The sequence below is a fragment of the Jaculus jaculus genome, chromosome 2 (assembly GCF_020740685.1).
Source record: "Jaculus jaculus isolate mJacJac1 chromosome 2, mJacJac1.mat.Y.cur, whole genome shotgun sequence".
Classification (NCBI taxonomy): Eukaryota; Metazoa; Chordata; class Mammalia; order Rodentia; family Dipodidae; genus Jaculus; species Jaculus jaculus.
In genome coordinates, this window is record NC_059103.1 from 23,434,105 (window position 1) to 23,459,546 (window position 25,442).

Sequence of the window (25,442 nt, forward strand, 5' to 3'; positions counted from 1 at the left end):
AATCATGGAAAATGTTAATAAAAATTGAGAAAAAAAAGAATTAATTTTGACTGCACAGTTGGCTTTCCCTAACTGTATCAACCACCATGTCTTGACCAACTGCATCATTGCCATCCCGCTGGCCTCGCTTCCGTATCGGAACATTCCACATCCATGGATCCAGCTAACCACAGCTCAAAAAGGTATACTAAATTGTATCTGTAGTGAACATGTTCAGATGTTTTTGGTCATTTTCCCCTAAACAACATAGATGATTCACTATTTATACAGCATTGACATTGTAGTAGGCACTGTAAGCAACGTGTGATGTACATAAAGGAAGGATGAGGTACGTTACAAGAAAATATTATACCGTTTTATTTAAGGGCCTTGTCCAACTGTGGGTTTTAATATCCACAAGATCCTAGAACTAGTCTCCCATGGATACTAAGGGACAACTATACCCAAATCCATCCCAATATATACCAGCTAACTTTGATTCCAAGACCAAGCAAAATTCTTCAGAAGTTGATTTTTTGAGAGAGAGAGAATTGGTGTGCTAGGGCCTCAGCCACTGCATTCAAACTCCAGATGCTTGTGACGCCTAGTGCACATGTGCCACCTTGTGTGTGCATCACCTTTGTGCATCTGGCTTATGTGGGAGCCGGAGAGAGATTGAACATGGGTCCCTAGGCTTCTCAGGCAAGCGCCTTTAACCTCTAAGCCATCTATCTCTCCAGCCCTGGCTGGGGAATTCTTTTTTTTTTAAAATTTTTATTTATTTATTTATTTATTTGAGAGCGACAGACACAGAGAGAAAGACAGATAGAGGGAGAGAGAGAGAATGGGTGCGCCAGGGCTTCCAGCCTCTGCAAACAAACTCCAGACACATGCGCCCCCTTGTGCATCTGGCTAACGTGGGACCTGGGGAACAGAGCCTCGAACTGGGGTCCTTAGGCTTCACAGGCAAGCGCTTAACCGCTAAGCCATCTCTCCAGCCCTGGCTGGGGAATTCTTGAGTCACTGTGAAGAGGTTATAATAAAACAGTGAGGCTTTCCTCAGTAGAAAGTGGAGACATATGATACGTCTGGTTTATACCGTCATGACTTAAGCCATTGAGTCTCAGTGAAATTTAAAAAGCTGGCTGCCATCTCTCAACCCTTGGTTTTAAATGTCATTCTTTCCCTCCCTCCCTCCCTCCCTCCCTCCCTCCCTCCCTCCCTCCATCCCTCCCTCCCTCCCTCCCTCCTTTCTTTCTTTCTTTCTTTCTTTCTTTCTTTCTTTCTTTCTTTCTTCTTGAGGTAGGGTCTCACTCCAGCCCAGGGTGACCTGGAATTTACTCTGTAGTTCCAGGCTGGCCCACCATCCTCCTACCACTGCCTGCCAAGCACTGGGATTAAAGGCGTGTGCTGCCATGCCTGGCTTCTAAATTTCTCTAGAAAGACGCCTTCCCCCATGGTTTTGTAACAGACGTGGCCCCAGGGCATCCTTCCTGAACAGGCAGGGCTGCTTCTCATAGTTAGTAGTCCTTCCTCCTTTGGGGTTAGCCCTCACCTTTTAGTTTCTCTAAACTTATCTTAAACTTATCTCAATACATAGCATTGCTATATTTTAAATTATAAGCTTCTCAAATGGGTTATAGGTCAATATGCATGAATATTTCTCCATTTATCCTAAGTCTGTCCTTTTCAAGCCTCCAGGGATGATTCTCTTTGCATGCTTCTCTATCCACTCTAAAAATCATTTGCAGATCTGCTCTGGTTCAGACGTGAAGGGACACCCAGGCATCCTGCACTGAGGGGATGGACTGTGGAGGAGGGAAGCTGGACTCTGAAGTTGAAATGGTCTTGGATAGTTGCCCTACTCCTTCAGCTTCATCCTCCTCAGTGGAGGGGGTATCTGAGAGGGGAGACACAGGAAGGTGGTAGGAGGAGACTATGATTAAACAGGGATGGATGGGTATATATATATATATATATATATACACACACACACACACACATATGGATGGGATGGATGGATGTATATATATTTAATAAGGAGTTTATTTTTATTTTTTATTTGAGAGAGAGAGAGAGAGACATAAGGAGAGAGAGAATTGGCATGCCAGGGCCTCAATCACTGCAACTGAACTTAGATACTTGCACCACCCAGTGGGCATGTGCGACCTTGCACTTGCCTCACCTCTGTGCGTCTGGTTTACGTGGGATCTGGAGAGTTGAACATGGATCCTTAGGTGTCTCAGGCAAGTGCCTTAACTGCTAAGCCATATGTCAAGCTCAAGAATTGTTTATTAAAATTAAAAAGAGGCCAGGCATGTCAAAGCATGCCTTTAATCCCACCACTTGGGATGCAGAGATAGGAGGATTGACATGAGTTCAAGGCTGGCCTGAAACTACATAGTGAATTTCAGGTCATCCTGGGCTAAAGCTAAACCCTATCTCAGAAAATTGAGAGAGAGAAAGAGAGAGAGGGAGAGCAAGAGCCTGGAGACCTCATTCTGGAGGTCCTAATATTTGAGTTATATGCCCTGAAGTGGCCAAGGACGTGATCGCCTTTTTTTGGAAGTCTCCTGCTTCCTTGATGTTCACTGACCTCCTTAAGTCATAAGAACATCATGGGGGGGGTGGACAAAGGCCACCATGAGTCACCACAGTGGGCAGAGAGAAAACATGACCCATGTATGCGTGGCAACAGACCATGGCATGGTGAGGGGAGCAGACTCTAGCCTCAGGACCTCGGGGCTATATGCCACTGGTGAGGTTCAACTTCTCAGGCTCTCCCATTCTTCACTTCTAAAACCAAATCACACAGTAGCCACCCTTTTAATGTTACAGTGAAGTCCATATGATGCATTCACTTAAATACCCTAGAAGCTAGGCATGGTGGCATACACCTTTAATCCCAGCACTTGGGAGGCAGAGGTAAGAGGATTGTTCAAGTCCATCCTGAAACTACATAGTAAATTCCAGGTCAGCCTTGGCTAGAGTGAGACCATCTCTTCAAAAATAAATAAATAAATAAATAAACAACAAAATAAATTAATGGATGAATGAATACCCTAGAAAGATCCTAGCTCTGTAAATGTTGACTATCAATATTTTGATAATGGCTTCTTCCTCTAGTTGCTCCAACAATATCCCACAAACTTCCAATTTTACAATACAATGTGTTGACATCTAGGAACACATGACAACATATTTATGTCTATGTGCTGTATATATCTGTGCACCTATGTTATTTGTGTGGGGGGATAACATTGAACGTCTGCAAGTGAAGGGAGATTGTGCAGGGTGTTACAATCCTGCCACACTTGGATGAGATGCCCTGCTACACTGTTAATTTAACATTAATACTGGCAAGGCAGACCACATTGTTTTCTATTTTTTACATATATATATTTAACTTTTCTTTTTCTCAGCTCTTCTGGTTCATTTGCATCTAGCAAAATTTGTTATTTATAGGTTGAAAGCATGTGCTTAATGGCCTACAAAATATTTTTGAAAACAGCTAACCAGGGGAGAATTTCCTGCACTGAGGAATAAAGCTTTTTTTCTAATTACATTCTATAAGAAATTAGACATGTAAAACCTTATAAATCACAAGAAGATGACTTAAACTGTCCACTTTGACCCAAAGGAAGTATGGATAAATTGAGAAATTAGATGTGTTCTTTGACCTTCTCCACTGGCAAATCTCTGAGAATATTCATGTAGTCACCTTGTGGTGGTTTGAATGTAAAGTGTCCCCCACAGCCTTGTGTGTCTATGATGAAGCCTCATGCTCAAGCCCCAGCCAGTGGAGCCTTTGAAAGGCAGTCTTGCTGGAGGAGGTGTGTCACTGGGGATGAACCTTGAGGCTTATTAGTCCAGACCTGCTGATATTCAGAGTGAGCTGATGTATGAAGATGTGAGCCGGCTGCCTGCTCTACCGTGCTTTCCCAGCCATGATGGAACTTCCCCTCAAAACCGTTAGCCTGAAATAACCCCTTTCCTCCTATAAGTAGCTTCCGGTCAGATGTTTTGTCCCGGCGATGAGAAGGTTAACTCATCCATTTGACAGTCATTGGGGAGAAAAAAGTATGGCAAGTGCCATATTCAAAATGTTGCTCAATGGGCTAACAAACACCTCCATTTGGGTTGGGAATTCAGTATCTGCATTCAGAGTTTTAAACCTATTGTTGAGTTCTCTTTTTGTGCCAACCAAACTATTATAGCTGGTCTCTAAGGAGGAATCCGTCTCTCTTATACACAATTTGAGTCCATGGGCTTATACAAGATAAAATATCTCAGTGTAAATGACACCAGCATCGGGCAGTTATGACTGCCTTAATTCATTCTATCTCCAACTCCAAATGATCATCAAACTCTAGTTGCCCTGAACAATTAGAACTCACTGCTGACAGCCTGTCTCAATGTCATTCATCTCTATCCTTCAAGCGGGGTGTAAATGTTGTTGGGAACACCTTTGCTAAGATGCATAACCAATGTTTACTGACTGACTAAATTAGTAGATGGGTTGCTTCTCTCATTTCTACCAATGCTGGAGAGCAGATGGGGCAAACACCCCGGGTGGCTTAAAGACAGCTCTGTGTTAGGTGCTAGGAACAGTTACAGTAACCATGCCTGGGAAGAAGAGCCAGGGCCCGGGAATATGGAGGTGAGCTGCCCAGGTTCAGAGACTGAACCGAAACTAATACAATGGTGACCAGGGAGACTCTACTTTCCATCTAGGTTTTCAAACCTAACTTTGAAAACATCACCTAGAACATTATTCTCCAGGTTTTAAAAAACGTTTTTATTTTACTTTATTTATTTGTAAAGGGTGGGGGGAGAGAATGGGCACACCAGGGCCTCTAGCCACTGCAAACGAACCCCAGATGCATGCACCACTTTGTGCATCTGGTTTATGTGGCTACTGGGGAATTGAATCCGGGTCGTTAGACTTATTTTAGGCAAGTGCCTTCACTACTAAGCCATCTCTCCAGCCCGGTTTTCCACTGTTACGATGAGTAAGCATACAGATAAAAATAACTTGTAGATGCCTTGGGGAGGGGGTCTCATAGTCTATGCCCTACACTCATGCAGAAACTCCATTTCTGTCCCCTCATTTAATAGGCCATAGGTACCAATGCTCCCTTAACATCTGACAAGCCATTCCTGGGGACTGCAAGAGGAGGTTGGTTCTAGGGCAATTTTTTTTAAATGACACCCCCCCCCCAAAAAAAGCTTAGGGAAAGTTCTAGACCTCCTTAGAGAAAAGTAAATATACACAGTTTGGCTTACAGTCAGGGATAGGGACCTATAGACTTTTAGATGCCTGGAACTCCTGTATTCATGAAGGAAAAAATATATTTAAATACTAAGGAATCTTTTATAGAGAGGGTCAAATTCTTACTTTAAAAGAGTATGTTACCACTTTTTTAAAAAGTCTGTTTTCTTAGACTCTAGGTGTGCCTTTCTGGATGCGTGCCTACTTTGGCCAGTGGGTAAGAGATGGGTAAGAGATACTATTAGACCAGTGGAACCTTTTGAGTGTCATTTCAGGTCTGTTTCTCTTTGGTGTCACCTGTAGAATTTAATCTTTTATATGGTCGGGGCTTTATTTCAGGGCTTGAAGATAGCTCAGAAGGATTCTTTTGCTGAACCAGACCTCTTTACCCTATTTTCCAAGGGTTTAAAGTGTTAGCCACTATTTTTAGGCTGTTTTTACGTGGAGGTCTGAGTCTTTTATTACATGCCAACATCATGGATCAGTTTGCCTACCAGCATGCAAATGAATATATCTGGAAGACATATATGTGAACCCAGAACATGTGGGTGACAAGGGAAGGGACTACACACTGAGCTATGACACCTTTGTGCCCTGACACTGCCCTGAAGAATGAAGCATGGGGTACGTTTTCCGTGTTAATATCTTAGTGTCTGTAGAGAACAACAACACAGAAAAAGTGCCTCTGTAGCTACTGGATTATGACACATTACATGTCCTTCCACCCAAGTGCCAGCCAGGCCTGACCCTGCTTAGCGACTAAGATCAGGCACATTCAGGGTGATAGGGCCTTAGTCGTTGCATGTTCTTGAAAGCAAAGAGCCCACTTTCTCTTTCCTTCCCTCTCTCCTTCTCTCTGACAGACTGATCTATGAATCCGTGATCGTCCCCCTAGCCTGTCCTCCCCAGGGCTTTGTACATGCTAGATAAGTACTCTACTATTGAGCTAGATTCCCAGCCTTTAGTTTGCGAGTCTGGCTAACTTCAAGCTTAGGCTGGCCTTGAAGTTGCTCCATAGCCTAGGTAGGCCTTGAACTTGCTATCCTGCCTGTCTCCCTAGTTGCTGGGATTACAGGCCCGTGGCACCCAGGCCAGGCTTCATTCAACCTCTCTTCTTCTCTTTTTTCTTTTATTCATGTTTCATTGGTTTATTGAGGTAGGGACTTGCTCCCAGCTGGAATTCACTATGTAGTTTCAGGGTGGCCTTGAACTCACAGAGATCCTCCTACCTCAGCCTCCCAAGTGCTGGGATTAAAGGTGTGCGCCACCATGCCCGGCTCAAACCTCTTTTCTTAAATCCTACCAGAGCTGCCTCTCATGTATTCAAGAAACTGTTCCCTAATAAAGCTGATAAAAAAATCTGTGACTGTACTGAAAGGCACTTACTTGGGAACTTGTGCTCCTGGCTGAGTGCGAGTAAACGTTTCATTTCTGTAGGGAGAAACAGAAGACAATGGGACCTTAACCTAGTAAGACAAACGTCACTTAGATTAGCTGAAACATTAGGCAGCATTAGGCAGGAGAGTGAGCTCATCCTAAACTCACCTTCTGCATCTATCACGTAGCTTGATGCTATTCCGTCAGTATCTGTTACGTCACAAGAGTAAATGCCCAAGTCCTCCGTCCCGAGGTCTTTGAAGGTCATTTTTGTCCTTGAGAACAAAACAGTTTTCTTAGGATTGAGGTTGAGCTGTGTCTGTAGGCCTGTGACACTCTCTCTTTGAGCCTCTGCATGTAGCACTCCAGTTTTGGGGAGCACCGTCCTCTCTCTGTGCTGAGCTAAAGCTTAACTTGCTCTTGGTGGCTCAGGTTAAATGTCACTCTACCAGGAAGTTGTTCCAGACCTCCCACAGAATGATGGGGGCCAAGTACAAATTTCCCTGTCCCCGCATTACACTAGATATTAACACACGTCCCACATCAAGACTCCGGTGAATAGCCCTTGCTGGAAGCCTACATTCTTTTTCTCCCATAGAGAGCATGCTGTGGGTAACTGTATATTTCTTTTATTTATTTATTTTTATTTTGATTTTTTAAATTTTTATTAACATTTTCCATGATTATAAAATATATCCCATGGTAATTCCCTCCCTCCCCACCCCCATATTTCTTTTATTTTTAATATTTTTTATTTGTTTATGAGAGAGAGAAAGGGAGAGAGAGAGAATGGGTGCACCAGGGCCTCTAGCCACTGCAAACAAACTCCAGACTCATGAGCTCCCTTGTGTATCTGGCTTATGTGGGACCTGGAGAATTGAACCTAGGTCCTTAGGCTTTGCAGGCAAGCACCTTAACCGCTAAGCCATCTCTCCATTCCCAACTGTGATATTTCCATGTCACCCCAACATGGCCCTCTTCAGAATTTATACTGCACTGAGATGATTTCCCCCTCTGTGTCACAGACAGGGTGTGCTTGTTTTTCTCTTCTTTGGATTAAATGTATTCTCTAATTTGGGCAAGTTTTTTTTTTTTCCAAGGCAGGGTCTCACCCTAGCCCAGGCTGACCTGGAATTCACTACATAGTCTCAGGGTGGCCTCTAACTCATGGCAATTCTCCTGCCTCCCAAATGCTGGGATTAAAGGCATGCGCTGTCGTGCCTGACTAATTTTGGCAAGTTTTATTACTTGTCATGATAAGATCAACCAAATGTTTACATGTTAAATGCACAAAATGGAAGAAATGTTTATAGTTTGATTACCTTTACTTTGAACCAATGGTGTTTTGCTCAAGAATGTTGGAAGGTACATTAAAAGAATTATTAATTTATTAGAATACTTAATATATGCTTGTATAACAATTAAATAATAAAATTATATGTTATAATTAACAATTGTTATTTGATAATTGGTCATGCCATCTTACAACAGCAGATATAAAATACTTGTGGCTTTATCCTCTTTTTCTAAGTCATTTGAGTAGAAGACTAACTTCGGGAGCCTACAGTAAAGAGAAAACCCATTTTCAGGATGGAAGACAATACTTACTTATTGCCTTTGCTTTCGACTTCTACTCGCGCAGAGTCCTCGGTAGGCACGTAATCTTTGGACCAGATGAATTCTGACTTTGGGGTCATTTGATCACATTCAAAGTTCAATGAAATGACTCCATCATCATCCACGTTGACAACAACCTCTTTGGTTCCTGGAAGATCAAGAAGAAGGCACTGGGGCTTTGTGGTAGGAGTTCTTATGCTGGGTGTTTTCCTTTGGTGTTAGAGCAAGGCCCTGTTCCCACAGTGCTTTGTCTGCATGGAGCACCCTGCTCTGCAAGCCAGCGTCCAACCGTAGCACAGAATTAAATGAATCTACCAGGTTTCCTATGTAGAGTCAACACCATGGACAGCGTTTCTTCCCGGGACTGAAGAAAAATTGGTTAAGATGTCTGGTAGTGCAATTCTAAAACATTATTTATTTATTTATTTGTGTGAGAGAGAAAGGAACACACACACACACACAGAGAGAGAGAGAGAGAGAGAGAGAAAGAAAGAAAGCATGTCAGGACCTTTAGCCACTGCAAATGAACTCCAGATGCATGAGCCACCTTGTGTATCTGGCTTACACGGGTACTGGGGAATCAAACCACGGTTCTTAGACTTTGTAGGCAAGTTCCTTAAACACTTAACAATCTCTCCAGCTCTGTATATCATTTTTATTTATTTATTTATTGAAGAGATAGAGAGAGACAGGAGAGAAAATGGTTGTGCCAGGGCCTCTAGTCAGTCATTGCAAACAAACTCCAGATGCATGTGCATCTGCCTTACATGGGTTCTGGGGAATTAAACCTGGGTCCTTAAGTTTTACAGGTAAGCACCTTAACCACTAAGCATCTCTACATCCCCCTATATATCATTTTAAAAGAAAAAAAGGTGTGGAAACTTTACTGATTTTATAACTATATCAATTTCAAGACATCCTTCTAGGTTAGAATGATAGCAACCTATAAAAAGATTATTATCAAACTGTGTGAACATTTACATAGAGGTGAATTTCAAGAGATTCTGTATGTTTCAGGAAGACTGGTTTTTGGATTTGAAATGAAAACAGTTTTGAGTTGTTTTATATTTGAGATTTATAATAAATTTTACTTGTATCTAATACAGCAAGCTAAAGAGTTTGTAATGCATTTGAAACATTCAGATCTATGCCTAAATTTGCCTAAATTTAAGTGCTGAGGATCTGCACTTAGGTCCTCATGTTTGTACAGCAATCACTTGACCCACTGAGCTAGCTCCCCAGCCCCTATAGCTTTGTTTTTATTTTATTATTTGAGAGAGCAAGACAGAGAGAGAGAGAGAAAGAGAGAGAGAGAGAGAGAGAGAGAGAGAGAGAGAGAGGCAGACAGAGAGAGTGGGTGTACCAGGGCCTCCAGCCACTGCAAATGAACTCCAGACACATGTAACACCTTGTGCATCTGGCTTATGTGGGTACTGGGGAATAGAGCCTGGGTCCTTAGGCTTTGCAGGCAAGCACCTTAACCACTGAGCCATCTCTCCAGGCCCAGCTTTATTTTTTAAAAAGTACTAAGAAAGCTTCCTATAACTGTTTCCCAAAGAGGTGATGCTTTCACTTTTGCATGTATCATAAAAGTAACATCCCAGGGAATTGTCCAAAAAGACCCATCAATGCAGAAAAAAAAAATGTCAAAAGTCACCTCATGGGAATGGAGATGGCTCAGTGGTTAAAGGTACCTGCTTGCAAAGCCTGCCAGCAGGGGCTCAATTCCTCAGCAACCCATGTAAGGCTGGATACACACGGGTTCGCAGCAGCAGAGACCCTGGCATGCCCCCTACCATGCACACACACACAAACATGCAAATAAATAAATAAATAAATAAATAAATAATGTTTTTAAGTCATCCTAGTGGAAGTTCAAGAAGAAAGCCTAGCTCAGACAATGAGTGATGTGAAAATCTTAGATTTTGAGCCTAGCAGTTAATCTGTTCTTACTGATGGCAATGTGTGCTTCAACCTGTGTATCTACGTACACCCCCAAAAGGGAGTATGAACGCATGTAAAGCTTACAGAATACTAGTGCTAGGAGATCTTAAAACTTTTTTTTAAAAAAATATTTTTATTTATTTACTAGACAGAGAGAGAGAGACAAACAGAGACGATGGGCACATCAAGGCCCCTAACCCCTGCAATCGAACTCCAGGTGCATGTGCCACCATGTGCATGTGGCTTACATGCATTCAGGGGAATTGAACCTGGGTCCTTTGGCTTTGCAGGCAAGTGCCTTAACTGCTGAGCAATCTCTCCAGCCCCGTAAAATCCTCTTTGAAAAATATTTTTTTTATTTGCAAGCAGAGAGAGAGAGAGAGAAAGAGAGACAGAGAGAGAGAGAGAGAAGACAGAGAATGGAAGTGCAAGGCTCCCAGCCACTGCACGTGAACTCCAGACACATGGGCCCCCTTGTGCATCTGGCATTACATGGGTACTGGGGAATCAAACCCAGGTTGTTAGGCTTTGCAGGCAAGTGCCTTGACCAGGGAGCCATCTCCCCATTCCCAATTTCTCTCTTTAAGTTTATTTTTGAAAGATAGAGAGAGGGAGAGAGAATGGGTGCACTAGGGCCTTCAGCAGCTGTGAACAAAATCTAGACGTGTGTGCCCCCTTGTGGCACGTGTGCAAAATTGCATGCTTGTGTCACTGTGCGTCTGGCTATGTTGGGACCTGGAGATTCAAACATGAGTTCTTAGGCTTTGCAGGCAAGTGCCTTAACTGCAAAGCCATCTTTCCAGACCTCTTTAAAAAAAATTAAAAAAACACAAAAGGTTATCTTCCTAATTATTTCTTTATTTTGCAAGGTGAGGCCTCTAGACAAAGCCGATCTGAAACTCACTGTGTAGGCTAGGCTGGCTTTGAATTCACTGCGATCCTCCTACCTCATGTCCCCAAGTTCTGGGACTAAAGGCATGTGCCACGATGCCCAGCTTTCTCTTCCTATTTAGTGACACAGACAATCCGACATGATTATCAATGAATAATTAAATCAATAATGAAATAAATAATCAGAATTATCCACTAAAGACCTATTTTCCCCTCCAGTGAAGTATCTGGCTCAGGATCCTTGTATATGGCTGTATCTAGAGCCCTGGAGGTTGCAGACCAGATCTTACTTATATGTGCACCTGGTGACACATGACTCATCCTTGACTCCACAGTTGTAAAGTAAATAGAGAACAAATGCGCTTATTAAACCTTAAGGATAAAAACTGACCCTGAAGAATGTTCAGGTTTAGGCGGTATTACAGCCTCACAGTTTGAGTCACTGTGAGAATATAAAGTGAAAATTGTTTGCATGTTTGTGCTTCTATGAAGAGGAAGGGAGAAGTAGTGGGTGCTGACTAAATCTTTCTGGCTTTTTACATCATATCTATTTTGGAAGCATGACCGATTGCTCATATCATATGAATCAGTCATTGTCTTACCTATAATCCTTTTTAGAAGGAAATGAATCAGTCGTATGCTTGCTATATGCATACATCCTTTTTTTTTTTTTTTTTGTATTTTTGAGATATCATCTCTCTCTAGCCCAGATTGACCTGGAATTCACTATGAACTCACAGCGATCCTCCTAGAATTAAAGGTGTGTGCCACCATGCCTGGCCATATATTCTTATTTTTATTTATTTATTTATTTATTTAACAGCAACAGACACAGAGAGAAAGACAGATAGAGGGAGAGAGAGAGAGAGAATGGGCGCACCAGGGCTTCCAGCCTCTGCAAACGAACTCCAGACGCGTGCGCCCCCTTGTGCATCCGGCTAACGTGGGACCTGGGGAACCGAGCCTTGAACCGGGGTCCTTAGGCTTCACAGGCAAGTGCTTAACCGCTAAGCCATCTCTCCAGCCCATATATATCCTTATTTTTAATTAATGTGTGTGGGGGGGGGGGGCACGCTCCAAGGTTTTTAACCACAGCAAACAAACACCAGACCCTTGCATGACCTTTTGCATCTGGCTTTATGTTAATTGGGTAGGGACTTGAACCCAGGCCATCAGCAAGCACCTTGACCCTCTGAGCCATATCTTCAGCCCCCTGCTTATTATGTTAAAGGTATGACTTAGGTTTACAAAAGAAAAGTATGGCTTAAGTTAAGACTCTTGGGTTTTTTTCTCCTATAGCTGAAGATTGGTCTTTTGAACAGAAGAGTCACAAACTGAAAGAACATGAACAACTCCACTAACTTCACCATAGGTGACAAGTGTACCGTGACACCTCACCCATTTGGAACTTTTCCCCAAACTGAAAAACAACAATAATTAACCTCTCAATGAGCCAGCGTTGATGTGCCAAAGTCCACTTACTACAGTTTTGCACACACAGGGGATTTCCACAGACATGGAATCTACACGTCCCAGGTGATCTAATAAGTCTTGCTAGTCAGTTTCCTTAGTTGAGTAAACTGGATAAAAAGAGAGGCCGCTCTCGGCAGGCACGCTGAGAATGAGGAAATCGGGCCCAAGAGATGACAGAAGACTAAGGAGCAGGTGTGAAGGCGAGACTCATCTAGGGACAAACAGCTGCTCACCCACACTGTGACAAAACCATATTGTAACCCTGGGCCACAGGTAAGTAGGTGAGCCACATGGAAAGAAGAAAATAAGACCCAGTATGCTGGCTGAAAAGTGCATACTGAGATACATCTTTTCACAAAGAACTTCATCAAAAAGTCTTTAACTGGCGGGGTGTGGTGGCACATGCCTTTAATCCCAGCACTCGGGCAGAGGTGGGAGGATCACTGTGAGTTCGAGGCCACCCTGAGACTCCATAGTGAATTCCAGGTCAGCCTGAGCTAGAGACTCTACCTCGAAAAACAAAAAAACAAAAAAGAAAGAAAGAAAAAGAAAGGCTTTAGCTGCTAGGCATGGTAGTGCACGCCTCTAATCCCAGCACTCGGGAGGCAGAGGAAGGATGGTTGCTATGAGTTCGAGGCCACCCTGACACTACATAGGAAATTCCAGACCAGCCTGGGCTATTAAAGGTCTTAAAATAAAATTAAGGTATTGAGGCTGTGGCAGCATTTTCTCAGGTAAATAGCACAACTGGCTGTTTAAAACAGTAGTTTAATCAGATTTTATTCACTTATTTATTATTCCTGTGATGCTGAGGATCAAACCCAGGGCGTGTTTCTAAATGGACAAATTTGGTCCCAAACACATGTAGGCCACAGGATAAGACACAGCCCTACATGAGCCCCCCTTTCCATAGCCTCAGAGATACTAAGTGAAAAATGCAGAGTGAACCAATGAGGTATCATGGAAAATTAGGTTTTTTTTTTTAAGTGATCTTTTGTGAAAATATGAAGTAGCACAAAAGATGCTTTCCTTTTAATCAAAGATATTTTTAAAAGTTTGTGTGTGTGTGATGTGTGTGTGGTGTGTGTGTGTGGTGTGTATTGTGTGTGTAGACTAAAGGTTGGCATCAGGTATCTTCTTCAAGGACTCTCTACTTATTTCTTGAGACAAGGTCTCTTACTGAACCCACAGCTCACCCGTTTGACTAGACAAGAATAAACCCTGTGGTCACCTTCTCTCTGTCTCTGCATTGGAACGCCAGGACTGCAGACATACACCAACCACACCCAGTTTTTACGTGGGTGATTGGGGATCTGAACTTGGGTCCTCATATTGTGTAACAGACGCTTTACCCACTGAGCCATCTCCCCAGCCCCCATGGTGCCAACCTAACTGAAATTTTGTTTTCCAAAAGGTTGCACAAATTGTTTAATTGAGAATAGGATCAAATTCTATAAAGGCGGGGACTTTATCTTTCATATTTTACATATGTACTTCCATCTGCAGGGACTGGGTTGAAAATAAAAGACAACTTAAAAGAGTCACATCAGCTAAAAGTTTCAGTGGGCATTTTATTGGAACTGGTGCTTTTTTTCTTTTCTTTCTTTTTTTGAGGTAGGGTTCTGGCCCAGGCTGACCTGGAGTTCACCATGGAGTCTCAGGGTAGCCTGGCTCTCACAGCGATCCTCCTACCTCTGTCTCCCAAGTGCTGGGATGAAAGGCATTTGCCACCATGCATGGCTGGAACAGGTCTTTTTAAAGCTGGCTCATGACAGCAGTATTTTGGTAAAAGGCACAGTGAACTAAGGGTGCTGCTGAAGAAACTATGTCAGATCTTCTTTCTGGCTCATCAACACTCAGAGTTTAAGTTTGATGCTCCCTCGACAAGCAATGCAAATGTCAACTGGCTGAAGCATCAATCAAAAAGTAATGGGCTGCAGAGACTGCTTAGTGGTTAAGGTGCTTGCTTGCAAAGCCTAATAGTCCCAGGTCAGTTCCCCAGTATCCATGTAAAGCCAGATGCACAAAGTGGCAATTCACCTGGAGTTCATTTGCAGTGGAAAGAGGCCCTGGTGCACCCATTCTCTTTGTCTGTTTTTCTGTCTCTCTCTGCTTGAAAATAAGTAAATTATATGTATTAGGGCTGGAGAGATGAATTAGTGGTTAAGGCCCAGATTCGATTCCCCAGGACCCACGTAAGCCAGATTGCAGAAGGAGTGCATGCGTCTGGAGTTTGTTTGCAGTGGCTAGAGGCCCTGGCATGCCCAGCCTCTCTTGGTCTCCTCTCTATCTCTCTGCTTGCAAATAAATAAATAAAATTTAAAAACAAAACAAAAAAAGTAACAATCTTCTCAAACTTTTTAATTTTTAATTTTAGAGAGAACGAGTGAGCAAGAGAGAGAGACACACCCACCCACACACACAGAGAACTGGTGTGACAGGGCCTCAGCCACTGCAATTAAATTCCAGACATTCGTACTACATAGTGGGCATGTGGGACTTTGTGCTTGCCTCACCTTTGTGTGTCTAGCTTATGTGGGATCTGGAGAGTTGAACATGGGTCCTTAGGCTTGGCAGGAAAGCACCTTAACTGCTAAGCCATCTCTCCAGTCCATCTTCTCAAACTTATTTATTTTTTTTCGAGGTAGAGTCTCAATCTAGCCCAGGCTGACCTGGAATTCACTATGTAGTTTCAGGGTGGCCTTGAACTCATGGCGATCCTCCTATCTCTGCCTCCCAATCCTCTGCTGGGATTAAAGGCATATATCACCACACCCGGCTTTCTTTTCAAACTTAAAAAAAAAATATTAATTTGAGAGAGACAGAGAGAGAGAGAATTGGTGCGCCAGGGCCTCTCGCCATTGCAAACTCCAGACTCATGTTCCACCTTGTGCATCTGGCTTACATGGGTTCTGGGGAACTGAACCTGGGTCCTTTGGCTTTCAGGCAGTGCCTTAACCACTGGGCCATCTCTCCAGCCTTCTCAAACTTTTTATTTTTTAATTTTTTTTTATTTTTCGAGGTAGAGTCTCACTCTAGCCCAGGCTGACCTGGAATTCACTATGGAGTCTTAGAGCGGCCTAGAACTCACGGCAATCCTCCTACCTCTGCCTCCCGAGTGCTGGGATTAAAGGCGTGCGCCACCACGCCCAGCTTCCTTCTCAAACTTTTGAAACACCAAATTCACTGGAAATATTTCAAACACTAGTTGCTTAAGCATGTCTATTGAGTTCTACAGTTCGCACTGGGAAATAATGTTTGGTCAAAAGAAACTTACTGCTGCTCCAAAAGAAATGCGTTCTAAAAAGTATGGTTGAGAAGTACGACCCAGTTACTGTCTTCATTTAAGACAACCTCTTTCCTATCTGTTAGTAACTTACAATGCTGATGCTCTCAAGTATTTTACAAATGGGAAATCACATTCACTTTCCCTTTGGTGGAATGAAAGGTGGACTCCTCCTTCATTCTGGGTTTATAGAAAAAAAACAAAAAAACAAAACAAAACAAAAAAAAAAAACCTAATGTGGTTTGAATGAGATGACCCCATAGGCTCATGTGTTTTGCATACTTAGAACCCAGCTGGTGGCAATTTGTGAAAGTTGTGGGGCCTTTGGGAGTAGGACTTTGCTGGAGGAGGAATGTCACTGAGGGTGAGCCTTGATGCTTCCCATTTCTGTAGCCCACCGGGCATTGCCAGTTCACTCTTGCTGCTCCCTCCCTGCTCATGATTCGTGACAATGGGAGCCAGCTTCCCGCTCACGCCAGCTTCCTCCGCCCTGATGAAGCTTCCCCTTACCACTGAAAACGGAAATGAGCCCTTTTCTTCCATCAGCTTCTTCTGGGTATTTTGTCCCAGGTAACTGTCCTAGGTGTTTGAGATTACTTGTTTATTGTGGTTGGGAATGGAACACCATGCCCATGTGTGTTAGGCAAGAATTCTACCACTGAGCCACATCGCCACAAAGAAATAAACATGAAGAAGCAAGAGTTTAACATAAAAAAGTATTGTTTGGAAAATTTAAAGTAAGTGAGACAATTTTAAAATGAGCTCGGAGTTTCCTTCCAAGAGGAGATGGTGGATGATTGATTTCTCTCATTAAAAAAGAGGGAGTAGGGCTGGAGAGATGGCTTAGTGGTTAAGCACTTGCCTGTGAAGCCTAAGGACCCCGGTTCGAGGCTCGGTTCCCCAGGTCCCACGTTAGCCAGATGCACAAGGGGGCGCACACGTCTGGAGTTCGTTTGCAGAGGCTGGAAGCCCTGGCGCGCCCATTCTCTCTCTTCCTCTATCTGTCTTTCTCTCTATGTCTGTCGCTCTCAAATAAATAAATAAAAATTTAAAAAAAAAAAAAAGAGGGAATACACTCCTCTATCTGTAAGACCCAATTTTTTCACATGATAAAAATCTAGGAGGAATTAACCAGGGAACTCTGGATATATATACTGGCCCCCCCAAAAAAAACCCTCCATGATAATTTTACAAGGGCATATGACATCAACATAGAATAATTCTTTACATAATACCCCAGAGAAAACAAGACCACTGCATTAACCTATAAAGTAATGGTAGCCTTTCTGTCATACTTATGATAACCACTAGTCAGTGCCCTGGGGAGATTAATTTGTACAGCGTCATACAGGCTGAGACAGCCACAACATTTTCAAATTTTCTTTTTAGAACATCTCAGCGTATAAATTGTGTGTGTGTGTGTGTGTGTGTGTGTGTGTGTGTGTGTGTGTGTATGCATGTCAGGGTCTCTTCCTACTACAAACAGAACACCAGAAACTTGGACCACTTTTTTTATATTGCTTTCTGTGAGTGCCTGGGGGGGAATTAATCCCAGACCAACAAGCTTTGCAAGCAAGTGCCTTTAACCACTGAGCAATCTCCCCAGCCCCACATCTGAGGGTTTAACTGAGCTTTGGCTGAGAGCTGAGCTTCTGTTAGTTAATTCAAAGTTGAACTCTGATAAATGCTTCAAGAAAGGCAATCTCTAAAGTTGATTAATGTAGGATAAAAATGGTCCGATACTGACTGGGCAGGAAGCCAGTTTGATGTTTTGCTATGAAAGGAAAGCTATCCTGTGGATAGTTTCATGCAGGTCAAAGGCCAGTCCCACTTTCCCAACAAATTGGGCTGGAAAAGTTTCCATGGATGGAAAAGTCATGTTTAGCATGACTTAGAATTTTTCAAAAGCATTTTTTTAATCTGTCCAAGAACGTGAAGAATTCAGTTGATATCTCAGGAGATTTGGATAGAGAAAATGAAGGAGAGATTATTGGGGCCTGACAAGGATTTAAGAAGATTTTCTATAGTCGGCTCCTCAACCTTAAAAAATCCTTAATGCAGACACACAGGGGTATCTTAATGTGGATACACAGAAGTATTTTTTGCTCAGATGGCATTGTGATGGCTGTCAGGAATGACTTGAAAACTAGCGAATTCTATCCTCTTTTTTTCCTCAAAAAATTAAAAGAATTTAAAAGTTGAAATCTCAGGTAACTGCTTTTCTTCCTATACATTTGAAACTCTTGTATAATAATTTTTAAAAAATTATTTATTTATTTGAGAGAGCAAGGGCCACACAGAGAGTGAGTGGGGACCCACCAGAACCTCCAGATGCATGTGGCACTTTGTGCATCTGGCTGTATGTGGGTACTGGGTAACTGAACCCAAGCTGTCAGGTTTTGCAAGCAAGTGCCTATAACCGCTGGGCCATCTCTCCAGCCCTGGTATGACGATTCTTTCTCAGACGACTTAGTCATTTACATCAGCATTCACACATCGCTTTTTCTAAGTTTTAGTTATTTGTTCTCCATGTTATGCGTTTATGTCCACCCGTGTGAGGTGTCATGGAAAAACCTGAGGAAGGTCTTAGATAAACCAGACAGCAGGGAATTACTATGATTGGTCACATGTCACACTGAGCTGCTCTGTGCTTAGCTTGATGACTGTTGGCTGACCTGTCACCCTGGTGCCCTCAGCATTGCCTCTAGCCATGCGTCTTTCCTAGTTAATCCTTCTTAACCAGGGTACGTATTACAGGATGCCTAGGGACATGCCCATGCCCATGCTGCAAAACAGAGCCACATCCAGGAGCCATCACAAAGCCTGGCAGCTGTGGTGTCTAAACATGAAATGTCTCCCATAGGGGCATGTGTTGAATGCATGGTTCCTGGCTGGCGTTGCTGTTTTGGGAGACTCTGGAAAGCCTAAGAGGTCTAGAGCCTGGTGGAGGAAGTAGGTCACTGGAGGTCTACCATGGAAGGTTAGACTTGGTCCCAAGTCCTTTCCTTACTTACTATCTGCTTCCTGTCTGTCACGAAGTGAGCAGCTCCTGCCATGGTAGACTAAAACATCTGAACCTGTGAGCTAAATAATCTTGACTCCTTTACTTATTTATATTTGTGTGTGCATTGCGTGTGTGTGTGTGTGTGTGTGTGCATGCGTGTGTGTGCATGCGTGTGTGAAGGGGTGTTTCCAGGGCCTCTTTCCAGCCACTGCAAATCAATGCCAGATACTTAAGCCCCTTTCTGTCTCTGGCTTACAGGGGTGGCTTGGGAAGTGAACCTGGCCTTTTAACCACTTTTAGCCGCCTTCAAGCCCCTTCACTTCTTTTAAGTTGTTCATGCCATGCTGCCACAGCGATTAGACAGTTATCGCATGCCATATTTTCAGTTATTATTTTTCAGTTAATAGTTTCATTTACTATTCCAGCTGCTATGCTAAGTTCTCAGCATTTACATATAAAGGAAAACATGTTTATCTGTGGGGGGAGGGGTGTGTATGGGCATGGGGTGTGTGTGGGCATGGGTGCGTGTGTGGGCATGGGGTGTGTGTATGGGCATGGGGTGTGTATGGGCATGGGGTGTGTGTATGGGCATAGGGTGTGTGTGGGCATGGGTGTGTGTGGGGGCATGGGGGTGTGTGTGTGGGCACCCTGGGCTCTCTTGCCTCTGTAAATGGAACACTGGATAGTTGTACCACTTTTTTTAAGTTTTGGTTTTTCAAGGTTAGGATCTCACTCTAGCCCAGGCTGACCTGGAATTCACTATGTAGTTTCAGGGTGGCCTCGAACTCACAGCGATCCTCCTAAGTACTCTGAAGTACTGGCATTAAAAGTGTGCACCACCATGACTGGCTAGTGCCACTTTTTTTTTAAAAAAAAAAGAAATATTTCATATTTGTATATATTTATGAGATCGAAAAAGAGAGAGGAGAAAGCAAGAATAGAAAGAGAAGGAGAGAGAGACTGAGAGAATGGGTGCTCCAGGGTCTCTTGCCATCGCAAAGGAACTCCAGATGCTTGTGCCACTTAAAAAATATAAATCTTCTGTATTTTTATATTTATGAGATGGGGGGGTCGGAGAGAGAGAAAGAGAGAAGAGCACAAGCACTCCAGGGTCTCTTGTCACTGCAAATGAACTCCAAACTCATGGGCCACTTTGTGTGTCCGGCTTCACATAGACTCTAGGGAATCAAACCTGGGCCGGCAGGCTTTCCAAGCAAGTGCCTTTAACTGCTGAGCCATCTCTCTGACCCCAGATCCCCATTTGAAGGAGCCAGAATTTAATGCATGCTTTACAAGCTCCATTTCAGACTGGAATCACCCAAGGAGTTGGGCTAAGGCTAACAACAAGAGAACTATTTCATTTAATGCTGAGTGAATTGCTCTGGAGTTGGGTGGGTGTCAGTATTTTCAAAGTTCCTAGCATGATTCTAATTCATGGTCAAGGCTGAGAGCTACTGTCCTTGTGGGTGAAAGAGATAGAAAGCAGAGAGAAGTAAGGTTTTCTAAATTAACCCGCAGAGCTCATTTTTAAGAGTCAGCCTAGGACTGGAGAGATGGCTTAGTGGTTAAGCACTTGCCTGTGAAGCCTAAGGACCCTGGTTCAAGGCTTGATTCCCCAGGACCCACATTAGCCACATGCACAAGGGTAGCACACGAGTCTGGAGTTCATTTGCAGAGGCTGGAGGCCCTGGCACGCCCATTCTCTCTCTCTCTCTGCCTCTTTCTCTCTCTGTCTGTCCCTCTCAAATAAATAAATCAATAAAATTAAATTTAAAAGAAAAAGAGTCAGCCTGGCTTCCTGTCTCAAAGTCCTTCAAGACACTACCATGAGGCCTGTGGGCCCACATTTGACTTCTCAGCCATACCAGGTTCTGGGTCAACCAATTTCAGACACTGGGAATGTGATGCATCTTTGGCTACTAAATTGCCAACAGAATCCCAACTCATTATTCTTTTGGAAGTACATTCTCCTAACCTGCGCCTCTGCTTGTGACCGAAACCCAGCCCTCTGTGACCCAGCTGCTGCCAGGGGCTCTGCCCAGTGTCTGGGTTCTCCTGCCCATCACCCGATTCTCCTCCTCCCTGGTAAGAACACCTGCAGGCTGTACTGCCAACCTGTTGACCTCCAGATCACCCGCCATACCTTGGCAGCTCTCCCTTGTCTCCCATCTGAGCTGGCTCACCTGGCCTTCTCCACCTCCAGCCCTGGCGTGATGTGATCAACACAGATACTGTTCTAAACATATCAAATGCCGAGAATGTCCTTTGAAGTACCAGCAAATCAACACTTAGTAGTTTTAGCCTGTCCTATCGGCATGCTTTTTTGGCTGAAGGATTTCTCGGGAAAGCTGGACAGGCACGCTTAGTCCCTCATCTGGCTCCTCATTCCCAACTCAGTTACATTTTGGAGCAGTGGCTAGATGACATCTGTTTGCATAGTCATAGACTTCAAGGGGAGACTCAGTGATCCTACTGACCCCAGTGGATTAAGTTAACTTTTAACCGGAATTCAGTTACACTAGAGGTGTCTTGTTAGATGTATTTAGGGTTTGCTGTTACGTGATAAGCTTTCTTTTCAAGTGGAAAATTTAACACTGTACCCAAAGTGAAGGTGTTTATCTGAAATAATGATGCAAGTTTTACATTCCAAAGTTTGAAATTAATAACATGCCTTCCACGCCTCCACTCCATCCATTCTAGCTTAACAAAACTGGGTAAAAGTAACATACTGATTCCTAGTAAAATTAATCAATAGAGGCTACATATGTATTTTGTTTTATGGACTGAGAAAACCTTGATAACCTGGTTAATAGCCCATTTGGCCATGAACATTATTTTATGAGTTTTACAAATCCTAGCTCTCGTCAAACCTCACTGTAATTCTTATCTCCACCTGAGTGGAGACCCATAAGCTATGCTGATGTCACAGCACGTGACTGCCCGTGCCCGCACCATCACAGAATACCACACTCAGTGCCCGCTGCCACAGCCACGCACTAAGAGCTCCTTAAGAAATCCATGGTCTAAGAGCAAATGCGACTGTTGCCTCTGAAACAAACCCAAAATGTCACTGAGTTCTGGGGCTCCTGCAGAGGAAGGGGTTTTGTTTGATTCTGTGCCGTAGGATTCTTTGCCAGGCTGTGAGCCAGTGGTTCCTGGCTGGGAACATGGAGCTCTAAGTGCACCCGGGCTGGCAGCCACTGCTGGGGATGAGCTGTACTCTGGGAATGGAATGGCCATGGAAACAACTTTTGGGGCCTTTCTCCAGATCAGTGAAGTATCGCTGTCACCTAGGAGGCTATCATCAGTCCCCCTAACAAGGGCCCTGCTAATGCCATGCCTGGCAACCTGCCATTCTGAGGCTATCAATAAGAAAACGGGCTGGAAGGATGGCCTAGCAGTTAGGGTATTTGCCTGAAAGGCCAAAGGACCCAGGCTCGATTCCCCAGGACCCATGTCAGCCAGATGCACAAGGGGGCAACACGTGTCAGGAGTTCATTTGCAGTGGCTGGAGGCCCTGGTGCACCTATTCTCTCCTCTCTCCCTCTTTCTCTGTCAAATAAATAAATAAAAATAAAATATTTTTTAAAAGAAAACCCTGGCTATCTTAGGTCTCCCATAAAGAAACCTTTCTCTCTTTTTTTCCACATTTTTTTCTTTCAAGGTAGGGTCTCACTCTAGCCCAGGCTGACTTGAAATTCACTATGTAGTCTCAGGGTGGCCTCGAACTCACAGTGATCCTCCTACCTCTGCCTCCCGAGTGCTGGGATTAAAGGCGTGCACCACCACGCCCGGCAAGAAACCTTTCTTTTACTTTCCCCTTCCCCACTGTCCCCCAGCTGAAGAAGCTCCATATAGCCCACTAACTGTAATCCCAAATTGACTGCTCTGCTCCTGAGAGTCAGTCCTGGAAGCTCAAGTTTTTCCATAATAAAAGCTTCTATCTTTGCCTCAGGAAAAATAATAATAATAAAGATAATAAGAAGAAGTCGAGCTTTGTTCAATCAAGATGGGAACCTGTAGCTTAAAGGGCACTTTGGATTTGCCCCTGACTAGATGGGCATGTACTCACCAGGCAATCTAAATGTTCTCCTGAGGGTAGGTATTACACGTGGCCCCTCACACATGTCCACTGGGCACCTTTAATTCACAATTGGCAACTGAAGGGTCCAGTTCCTACAGGAGCAGATGCCCTGGTCTTTCTTACCTTTACCTGGGGCTATCTGTTCTTAGCTGTTTCTGCTTGAGCACGGAATTTTGCCAAGGCTGCTATGAAGTGTGGTATTCTCTTTAGATACCTGCCATGCTCTGTAAAGGAGACCCATGTCTACAGACTAGTCATAGGAGTAGTTAGAAAGCTGGACACGGAGGCGCACAACTTTAATCCCAGCTCTTGGGAGGCAGAGGTAGGTGGGTCGCTGTGAGTTCAAGGCCACCCTGAGGCTATATAGTGAATTCCAGGTCAGCCTGGGCTAGAGCCAGACCCTACCTCAGAAAAAAAAAGAAAGAAAGAAAAAGAAAAGAAGTTAGAAACCATTATGAAGAAGACTGAGGAGATGGTTCAGCAGTTTAAAGGCGCTTGCTGGCACATGTGCGCACACACAAATAACTTAAAGAGAAACAATTATGAAGAGAACGGATGGAGCGTTCAGACTATTCTTAAATGGGTGCCCTGTTTGCACTTTTCAGTAACATAGTAAGAGCACAGTTTCTCATGTTTACAGTTTTTGTTTTTTTTTTTTCCTGATCAGGAAAGTAAATAGAACATTATGTTCTTTGTTCATTTTAGTTCTAAACATCTGGCCAGGTTAAAATGAAAGCCCTCAGAGAGGAGGGAACAGAAAATTACAAATAGCCAGTGAGGATGTTTTACCCTTTGCTGACACCATGCTTTCATGTATGTAACTCTCGGGAATGGCAACTTGCACTTTAAAAATGATATAGGTTGCATGACAAAAGAAATAGTTATTGCGATGTCCTGACAAAGTGGGTAATGGACACTGAAACTTTTTTTTTCTCTTGGCCTGGGGAGATGGCTTAATATTAAATTGCTTGCCTGCAAAGCTTAAGGATCCAGGTTTGATTCTCTAGGACCCAAGTAACCAGATGCACAAGGTGGTGCATGCATCTGGAGTTCATTTGCAGTGGCTAGGGGCCCTGATGCACCCATTCTCTACCTCTGCCTGCCCTCTCAAATAAAATAAAAATAAAAGTAATCCCCTTTTTTCCTAATAGAGGAAAGCCTGTCTTTGCTGTAATCACTGCATCTCTTGGAACTGCCAAAAGCTGCCTCCACTCTATAAAACATTCATACAGGACCACTGTTAGTTTAACGCATGATGTGGAGTCTAAATCTTGTCTGTCGCTCTTTTGTGTATGGCCCAAGAATGCTTTTTAAGCAGTTGAAAAAAAAAATCCAAAGACAATTTATATTTCATGTCTTGGGAAAATAATGTGCATAATGCATGATACTATGTAATACATGTATATAATGCATATATAGAAAAGGTTTTCTTGGACCAAGGCCATGCTTGTTAATGTATTTGTCTCTGGTTGCTTTCATGTCCTGGCAGAGCTGAGGAGTTGTGACAGGGACCATATGGCTATGAAGTTGAAAATGTTTGCCGTATGGCACTCCACAGAGAGCTTGCTGGCCCCCGGTTTACGTTCAGAACTGCAATTACATACATCCTACATCTGTTTAAGGATGGTGTCCACTCACTGGGCTATTCTAGCTTGTCCTGTCATTGAAAAGACTCTGTGGGAGGTAAAGGCCAGGACATAACAGGGTTAGCCTCCCATGGATTCATGCTTGGAAGAGTAGGGCCAGGAAGTATAATTTGGCTCAGAAATGTCTATTTTTAGATACAAAACCAAGTAGCCCCAATCTACTTAAAATCTTTCTCATCCTGTTATGAGGTGCCTGCAAATCACTGCATGCTGAAATAATATTTTTTTGTTTTATTTTGTTTTGAGGCAGGATCTTGCTGTAGCCTAGGGTGACCTAGAATTCTGTAGTCCCAGACTGGCCTTGAACTCCCAGTGATCCTTCTACCTCTGCCTCCTGAGTGCTGGGATTAAAGATGTGTACCAATGTGACTGGCTAAGGTTATATTTATTAGTTACTGTGCACTGATGAGTTTGAGACCCAGGAGAAGTAGATCAAATGTTACTTCAAAATCTTACATGAATAATTTTTTTTTTTTTAGGGTTGGGTTCAACCCTGGCTCTTGTGCATGCTAGGCAAGTACTCTACCACTGAGTTAAATCCCCAGCTGCAGTAATCTTAATGAAAAAGTTGGGCTGGGGATATGGGTCAGTAGATAAAAGCTCTTCCTGTGCAAGCATGAGGGCCTGAGTTTGATCCCCAACACCCATGTAAAAATCCAGGTGTGCTGCTAGGGGAGAAAAGTTACCAACAGTGTGAACCAATAGTGGACCCTGAAAGTTTAATGGCTCGCCAGCCAGGGTGCAATGGTGGCGTGTCTGTTATGGGGGAAACCAACTGCTCTCAGATTGGGCTGGAGGCCCGCTCCATGGGAGAGAATTCCTTAGTGGTACCGAAAGCCTCACGACAAGCTAATGGTTTGGGAGCTCAT

General features: G+C 43.5%; 1 protein-coding gene across 2 annotated transcripts in view; it reads right to left on the bottom strand.

The window, feature by feature from the left end:
- Positions 1-25,442, bottom strand: part of Myom1 (myomesin 1) — a 167,507-nt gene that overhangs the window by 34,834 nt on the left and 107,231 nt on the right. For both annotated transcript variants that reach the window (XM_004662649.2, XM_004662648.2), the window contains 3 exons: positions 8,237-8,393; positions 6,797-6,903; positions 6,638-6,682 (listed from right to left, as the gene is read on the bottom strand). In XM_004662649.2, coding sequence (XP_004662706.2) covers positions 6,638-6,682; positions 6,797-6,903; positions 8,237-8,393 — 309 coding nt within the window. The remainder of the gene's footprint in view (positions 1-6,637; positions 6,683-6,796; positions 6,904-8,236; positions 8,394-25,442) is intronic.